This window comes from Pistacia vera, unplaced genomic scaffold (assembly GCF_008641045.1).
Source record: "Pistacia vera cultivar Batoury unplaced genomic scaffold, PisVer_v2 Contig76, whole genome shotgun sequence".
NCBI lineage: Eukaryota > Viridiplantae > Streptophyta > Magnoliopsida > Sapindales > Anacardiaceae > Pistacia > Pistacia vera.
This window is the reverse complement of record NW_022196623.1, coordinates 373,618-382,380: the sequence shown is the minus strand read 5'-3', so window position 1 is coordinate 382,380 and position 8,763 is coordinate 373,618. Positions and strand designations below refer to the sequence as shown.

Below are 8,763 nucleotides of genomic sequence, written 5' to 3'. Positions count from 1 at the left end.
ACATGACATGCCTGTTAGAGCAAAAGGTGTTTCATTAATGTATCAGCTACAAAAGTGCAATGGATAACATCTGAAGAGGTCGTTACGTGAAACACTCTTCGTCGCGTGTCAGTTGCGAAGCGATGTGAATTTGCTTTCAACAAAAAATATGCTAAGCGTAATCAGGTCTTGAACCTCGATCGAGACCAGAATCATCGTTATGGCATTGAATAAGGTCTACAACAGGTCGCGGGCCTTAAAGAAAATCATTTCAGGTCGCCTGCATGGAAATGTTTTTGCGACCTCTTTATAACCCGGTCGGATTGACCAGTGTCCATTCGACGCACATCAAATCAAGGCATAATTGTGTAGTTCTCAAGGTTCGATCCTCAAACCTTAAAAACTAGGAGACTTCTGTTATGCCTGGAAAAGTAGGGCTGACGCCGAGCCTTGTCAGTGTGGGCGGTCAGAGCTTAGGCATGTCTTACAACCATTCAAACGTAGCCACGTCGCATGTTGACTTGAGCGGTATGCTCCTGCCAGTGCAGTGGGTATGCGCCAAATTTGCGAAAGGCTGGAAACGGTCCACGTGTCCAATCCCTGCACGAGTCGAGGAAATCACTCGAGCAGGTGAGCAATGGGACACTGAGAAGGATTTGCACGGCATCTACCCCACTAACAGATTTAGTAATCATTACCTCAATTCATCCCACTATAGATAGAGGGCTCATCTCCCGTTTGTGGGATTAGTTAATTTTTCTCTGAAATAGCATACATTCTCTTACTCCCTTTAATTGCATTTCTTAAGCTATAAATCAGCTCATTTAACGCGACCTAACTTCATCCTTTAATACAATATCAGTGGATGTAGGATTTGCTTATTTAAACATCCGAACCACTTTAAACATTATTCTTCATCTCTTACTCAATCCAATACCCCCATATACACGTGAGATCTCTGAGTCCGCTCAGCATTTCCCACGTGCGATTAGTTGGTGTCAAAATCAAGCATCAACAATAAGTAAAATAAATTGATACATAAACAGAGCCATAAACCCTTGTTTAGGATCTCTATCTTCTTCAATCTCTAAAATATGCAATCACCGTCAAGCTCTTCAGGTATTCAACCGTGTACTCTTTACTTAATCACAAATTATCCAAAATTATCACCATCTTAATGAATATTTAGAGCAATTTATGATTTGCAAAGTGAAGAATGGTTCTTAAGGGTTTGTATCATGAATTTTGCGTATTTAGTTTATTTACTTAACTGTTCTTAAGCGTTTTAAATAACTATGCTCATGATACTTGTTTTCTGTAATTGCTTACGCATCAATAGTTTGGATTAATTTTACAAAATTTCAACATTCTTCTTTTTGATGTTTGAATCTTTAAGAAAAAATTCTTTTGGGTACAGTTGTGAATAATGAATGGTGTTGAGGTTATAGCTCTGGGTTTTATTCGTTTCTGTAGGACTTGGATACTTGGCAAAAAATAGGTTTATTATCTTACAATTTTATTGCATATAAATCAATAATAGCTGGTTATGTTATAACTCTGCAACTATGACAAAAATGCAGGCACATTGTTGGAAAGAGAGAATAATAGAAGATCCAATCAGGCAAGATGGCTCCAGTATAAGAGATCATCATCATGGGCTGATCTTCCACAAGAACTTCTTGAGATTATTTCTAAAAGTCTGAATATAGTAGACTATCAAATCCCTGGTCGAGTTTGCAGAAGCTGGAGATTGTTTTATTCAGAACTTAAACAGAGTTTTTTGACATCTCATTCACCACTTATTGTTCATGCATCAGCACGAGCTAAGAAGTATTGTCATTTCTTTGCCATAGCTACTCGAATGAAATACAAGACTAAGCTGCCTCGATGTATTTGCAACTTCGAATTCTGTCTTGGTGTATCAAGTGGGTACTTAATTATGCTCTCTCTCAAGACAAAAGATGTTTCAAGGGATTATTTATGGGTTATAAATCCTTTTACAGGACATCAAATCCTATTCCCTCGCATGCCCTGGACTCCTCATTGTGTTAAGGATTATCATGACCCTGGCTTCTTCCATAGCATCTTTGCTTCCTTTCGGTCAGAGGGACAAGATTTTCTTATTATGATTCTTGATAAGTATTGCTTAAGCTTGCAGTTCTGTATTTCTAGAGATAACAAGTGGAAAGAATACAGTTATTTTGGCAAGGGTTGGCATATTTTGGATATGGCTGTTTTTGATGGTAGGATATATGTTCTAAACAGCCTTTCTCAGATTGGGATATTCAACTTGAGATCTTGTGATTTGAGGTTTTTGAAACTGAAATTAGCACCTCGTTTCTTAAGTTGTTGTTATAACTGGATTAGGTTCGTGGTTTCAAATGATCATCTATTTGTATTTGTTTCGAATATAGTTTACAGAATAGACTTGTCAAGGATGGAATGGGTGAAGGTGTATAATTTAGGTGATCAAGCTTTGTTTCTTGGCCATGGTGACATGATGTGTTCCAAGGTAATTAACCCATCAAAGTGGGGAGGACAAAGCTACAACCAATATAATCTCTTATCTTCCCAAAGATATAGATATATTGAATTATTCCCTACAACCACAAGGAGCTACAAAAAACTATTACCGTTTATTTGCCACTACAAGGGTTTGGGAAAGGTTATGCTTCCGCCAAAATATATTCTTGGTATTTTCTAAACCAGTCAAGTAGTATTTTGAGAATGTAAGGGATGAGTACTGGGGTGGTTTGTAAAAATTTCTAAGCTTAGAAAAGGGCAAGTGTGAACTCCGTTTTTTTCTTTGTCGGAGTTATATGTTGTTTCTTCTAGCTCTTTTACAATTGTTAGTATGCTTAGAGATAGTAACAATACAATATTGTTGACAATTTGCTAAATCTTGTATATTTCCATTATCAGATTTTTATCTTTTCTGTGCACCTAGAATTAACATTAAATTTTCAAAACTTTCAGGGCAGTAAATGTATGAGCAATGTTGTTAATTCTTGCTGAGCTTCAATAGCTCTTATGAGCAACCATATTTAGTTGCTTGATATCTTGAATGTTATAATTAAGGATTTGATTGAAGTTTAACCACTTAATTAAATATCTCTAAACTTGATACTGCAGTTTTGGTTGTTATCTAATATCAATGGTCTCTCCTAGAATATAGTGATGAAGAACAGAAAGACTATAATTTTTATTTAAACAAAGATTTTATTGTTAGTGATATATAACAATATAACTATTCTAGGGATTTGATTTTAGTTTTCCTATCTTAATTTTTTTTGGATTTAATTTTAAAATTTTCTTATTTCAGTTGGATTAGGATTTCTTATTAAGGTATTATCTTCTCTATTTTTCTTATTATCTTCCAACCTTACCACGAATGTAAGGATTAAAATCAATATTCTACCCTGAAGTATTCGAAATTGAGAGTTTAGTCAAGAGCTATCTTATATTACACAAACATCTCCTTTGCAGTCAATTTCCACCAACTATAGACCTATGTTGATCAATAAAAAGACAAAAATACCATTGATTTGAAAAAAAAGAGTTTAAGGAGACTCATGAGAGGATGAAAATACCCCTGGTTTGAAAAATAAAGGAATTTAAGAAGATTAATGAAAAGACTAGAATAACCCTGGGTTGAGAAAAATTGTACTTTTGTTTCACATGTAAAATTTGTCAAAAAAAAAAAGATATATTATACAAAAGACATTATTATAATAAAGTGAAAAAACTACCCCATCTGTTTTTTTTTTAAACGTCGTTTTAAGAGTATAAATTTTTTTTTCAAATTAAATGTCATTGCTTTGTCTTGTCTGTCTCCCTTCTTCACTTTTCATCTGCCTCCCTTCTCCATTTTCCCTTTGATTGGTTGAGACTAATTAAAAATGTTAAATGTTGGGTCAGAGAGAAGAAATGTTTTTATTAAAAGTGGTTTATACCTTTAAAATGACTTTAAAAAAAAAAAAGAGAGGGAGTATAACTTATATGTCTAAGATTTAAGATAATTTTTATTAAAAAATGGGAGTAAATTAAATAATGTTATTGCACATGTTTTAGATAGTAATTTTTTTTTTTTTTTGGTTTTATGAATACCATGTTTATTTCTTACTTTTCATACGTGACATTACAAGGGCCTTTGAGTCTTTACATGTGTTACTCATATTCCAACAAATATTACTTAAATATTTTTATATTGAAAAATGTCAAATCAAGTTGACTCCTTAAACTCTATTTTTCTTAACCAAGGGTATTTGGGTTTTTTCATCACCCCTTAAGTTCCATTTCTTAAATTAGGGGTATTTTAGTCTTGTCATAATTCTCCTTAAACTTCTTTTTCTCAAACCAGGGGCATTTTTGTCTCTTTATTGGTCAACTTGGTCGCAGTTAGATTTAACGGTGAAAATTGCACGCAAGGGAGGTGTTGTGTAATATGCAATAGTTTTGGACCACACTTAACTTTGGATATTTCAGGGAGGAAATGGTTTTAATCCCAGATATAATCTATAAAATTTTGAGAGAGATTATTATTTTCTGAACTCGAGTCATGGCAAATGCTGAAGGCACAGTGCAGAGAAGATCAGAGAATAATGAAATTAAGACAAACAGGAAGAAGATGAAAAAGGGTGTCTGCTCCTATCAAAGTTCATGGGCTGATCTTCCTCAAGAACTTCTTGATATGATTTCTAATGATCTGAATATAGCAGACTATCTCAGATTCGGTAGAGTTTGCAGAAGCTGGAGAACATTTATTTCAGAACACAAGCTCAAGTTCATGTCATCACAATCACCTCTTGTTATTTACATGTCAACACGATATGATGAGAATTCTTGTTATTTCTTTGACATAATTACTGGAATGAGATACAAAACTAATCTTCCTAAGGACAATTGGGACTTCAAGTCCTGTCTCGGTGTGTCGAGTGGCTACTTAATCATGTACTTTATGAAGAGAGTTCATCGTTTGGAGGGTCATTTTTGCCTTATAAATCCTGTTACAGGACATCAGCTTCAATTTCCTTCCACGCCCTTTCCTCTTTATATTATAAATTATTACATTTCTAACATCTGTCGTGCCATCTTTGCTTCCATTGGGTCTCAGGATCAAGATTACCTTATTGTGATTCTTTCAAGGAAGCTCGACTATTTGCAGTTCTTCATATCTAGAGATAATCGGTGGAGAAATCACTCCTATTATGTAAAAAACAATAATCGTGTTTTAGATATTGCTGTTTTTGATGGCAGGTTATTTGTTCTAACTGAGGATTCTCAGATTGGCATGTTCAACCTGAGATCTTGTAATTTGAGGTTTTTGGAACTGAAATTTGCGCCTCGTTTTGACTGGTATAGGTCGAGGTTGGTGGCTTCAGATGATCAACTTCTGATAGTATATAATTTTGAAGTTTACAGAATCGACTTTTCAAAGATGGAATGGGTGAAGGTGAATAACTTGGGTGAGAAAGCTTTGTTTATTGGTTATGGTGACAAGTGCTGTAAGTTAATTAACCCCACAGTGTGGGGAGGACGAAGTAACTGCATATACATCCTTGATGACGAGAAAATATGTGAAGTATACTCCTTAAATGGTGGGTTCCTGGGAATTTTGCCTCTTATGGGAAAGAAATTTTGTCCTGGAACATGCTCTTGGTATTTCATAAGCCAATCAAACAGCATAGATAATATAAAGGATGATTAGTTATGCAACAGGCTCAGTTCATCAAAGAGCTTTTTTTTTTTATTTTCTTTGCTTTTGTTCTAGTTATGACATAATAATGATTCTTTAAAGTGTCTCTACTGCATATATTGATATGTTTTAGTTCTACAAATTTTTAATCATTTTGATAACATCAAACTAGTTCAATCTGTTGCCTTGCTACAAAATCTTATCCTAAAGCATCAGACTAGGAGAGAGTGTGGGGTTGATCAGAATTCAAAAGCTACTTTTAATGTGGTTAATTATAAAAAACACCCTAAATTTAAATTCCTTTTTTGTGTTAAAATAATTTTTAATTAAATTAATAATATAATAAAAAAATCGCTAGTTGATATATCCAGTGGAGTGATCAGATAGGTTGTCGCCTTTCGTCNCAGCCCTACACAAGGCAGCAAAGAGAATGAAGAAGTGGGCTGACAAGAAAAGAAGGCATGTTGAGTTCCAAGAAGGTGATCTTGTTCTCATAAAACTTCTGCCCCAACAGTTCAAGACATTGAGAAAGGTGCACAAAGGCCTCGTGCGCAAATATGAAGGGCCATTTCAAGTGATACAACGCATCGGCAAAGTTTCATATCGACTCCAGCTTCCTCCGAAACTAAAGATACACCCGGTCTTTCATGTAAGCATGTTGAAGCCATTTCATGAAGACCCGGAGGAACCATCCCGAGGAGTTTCCAATCGAGCACCAACAGCCGTTGTAACATCCTTTGATAAGGAAGTTGACAACATACTTGCCGACAGAGTCATTCGCCGACNTCTTGGCCACTCTCTGGCAGTTGTATAATGTTTTTAGTTTTTTAATTTTTAATATATTTAAAAATAAAAAAATTAATTAAAGAAGAAGCCTATTTGTGTCGTTTCATTTTCCTATTGAAATTGGGATTCATTTTCCTATTGAAATTGGGACTTTTGACAACCGTTATAAGATAAATAAAAGAGTAATGTCCTACTAAAAATCTTGAATTCCCATAAAGACGCTATCACTTAACAAAGTCTATAGCTTGCCAATGAAACATCGCTTGTGCCATCTGAATATTTTCTCTTTTCATGAATCACAACATTATGAATTGTCCACAAATTATTTGTCTACCTTCTACTTATTCTATTTAGCAACTCTCTGTCTAAAGTTTACGGATCACAATAAATAAGAGGAAAATCAATTTAAATAACCTACAGTCTCTCATGTCGAAGAACTATTATAAAATGTGATTGTCCAACAGTGTGATGATACACACTGAAATCTTGCTCTTAGTGTCACTACACACGCTCTTGGCATCACTACAATCTTGCCAATAGATAGCGGCTAACTCGGGTAAAAGTGATTTTACCAAATCCTATAATAAATCAATAACCCACTATGTTAAGAATGATATTATTTATTACAAAACCTTATCTTGAATGTTTATAAGAATATGAAAATTTAGGGTTTTAATATGTATATTGGGTGCAAAAGGTATTGATAGTGAAAAATTAATTTGTTTACTTAATATAAGGGTAAACTTATGATTTTTAAAAATAATAATAAAAAATGGGGTGTGTTTAGTTTGATGAGCCCTTTTTCTAAATGATTTTTCGAAGATTAAAACTTTAGAAAATCGAAAAAAAATCACATACTATGCATTTTGGGTCGGGGTTTGTTTTGTTGTGCTGCTAAAATCCAAATTGAATTATGGTGTATACATTTGGTCGTGAGATCTTAAACTTTGTGGGGGACGATCTTTTGAAAAGAAGTTTTTGGTGCACACCTAGGGACGATCTTGTTGAAAGTTGTCATTTTGATCTGGTTTTTTGCATGGTGGTGGAGAAAAATTCAAGGAATCTAACAAAAAAAAAAAAAAAGGAAGAAATTTGCACGAGCCCTTTTTTTTTAAATGATTTTTTGAACATTAAAACTTTGGAAAATCGTAAAAAATCACATACTATGCATTTTGGGTTAGGGTTTGTTTCGTTGTGCTTCTAAAATCCCCATTTGAATTGTGGTGTATACATTTGGTCGGGAGATCTTTAACTTTGTGGGGGACGATTTTTTGAAAAGAAGGTTTTTGGTGCACTCCAAGGGATGGTCTTTTTGAAAAATTCAAGGAACCTAATCCAAAAAAAAATGAAGCAATTTGCACGAGTTCTTTTTTTTTTTTTAATGATTTTTTGAAGATTAAAACTTTGAAAAATCGTAAAAAATCACATACTATGCATTTTGGGCTGGGGTTTGTTTTGTTGTGTTGCTAAAATCCTCATTTGAATTGTGGTGTATACATTTTGTTGGGAGATCTTGAACTTTGTGGGGGACGATCTTTTGAAAAGAAGGTTTTTGGTGCACACCAAAGGACGATTTTTTCGAAAATTGTCTTTTTGATTTAGTTTTTTGCATGGTGGTGGAGAAAAATTCAAGGAACCTAACCCAAAAAAAAGGAGGCAATTTGCACGAGCCATTTTTTTTTAATGATTTTTTGAAGATTGAAATTTTGGAAAATCGTAAAAAATCACATACTGTGCATTTTAGGCCGGGGTTTGTTTTGTTGTGCTCTTAAAATCCCCATTTGAATTGTAGTGTATACATTTGGTTGAGAGATCTTTAACTCTGTGGGGCACGATCTTTTGAAAAGAAGGTTTTTGGTGCATACCAAGGGACGTTCTTTTCGAAAGTTATCCTTTTGATCTAGTTTTTTGCATGGTGGTGGAGAAAAATTCAAAGGACCTAACCTAAAAAAAAGGAGGCCATTTGCACAAGCCTTTTTTTTAATGATTTTTTAAGATTAAAACTTTGGGAAATCGTAAAAAATCACGTACTATGCATTTTGGGTCAGGGTTGGTTTTGTTGTGCTCCTAAAATCCGCATTTGAATTGTGGTGTATACATTTGGTCGAAAGATCTTGAACTTTGGGGGTGACTGATGAAAATCCAAGTCTATCATGTTCTTTAAGCATGCAAGAGAGTTCATTGAAGATTCAAGGACCCCAAGATGGACAACATTTGGCCCAAGCACTCAAGGAAGCTCACAAACTTGTCCAAGAGGTGTTAAGGGTCCAACAAATGGCACAAGCCCTTTTTTGTAGACCAAG

At 34.4% G+C, this 8,763-nt stretch overlaps 2 protein-coding genes across 2 annotated transcripts; both read left to right on the top strand.

Moving 5' to 3' along the window:
* The first annotated feature begins 1,405 nt into the window (after positions 1-1,405).
* LOC116116024 lies at positions 1,406-2,994 on the top strand. Its single transcript, XM_031402126.1, has 3 exons — positions 1,406-1,448; positions 1,560-2,491; positions 2,956-2,994. Exons 1-3 carry the CDS (start codon positions 1,406-1,408, stop codon positions 2,992-2,994), a joined length of 1,014 nt encoding a protein of 337 aa, XP_031257986.1.
* A 1,543-nt stretch (positions 2,995-4,537) lies between these two features.
* On the top strand, positions 4,538-5,686 carry LOC116116023. The gene has a single exon (XM_031402125.1). It carries the CDS (start codon positions 4,538-4,540, stop codon positions 5,684-5,686), a length of 1,149 nt encoding a protein of 382 aa, XP_031257985.1.
* Positions 5,687-8,763: the final 3,077 nt, after the last annotated feature.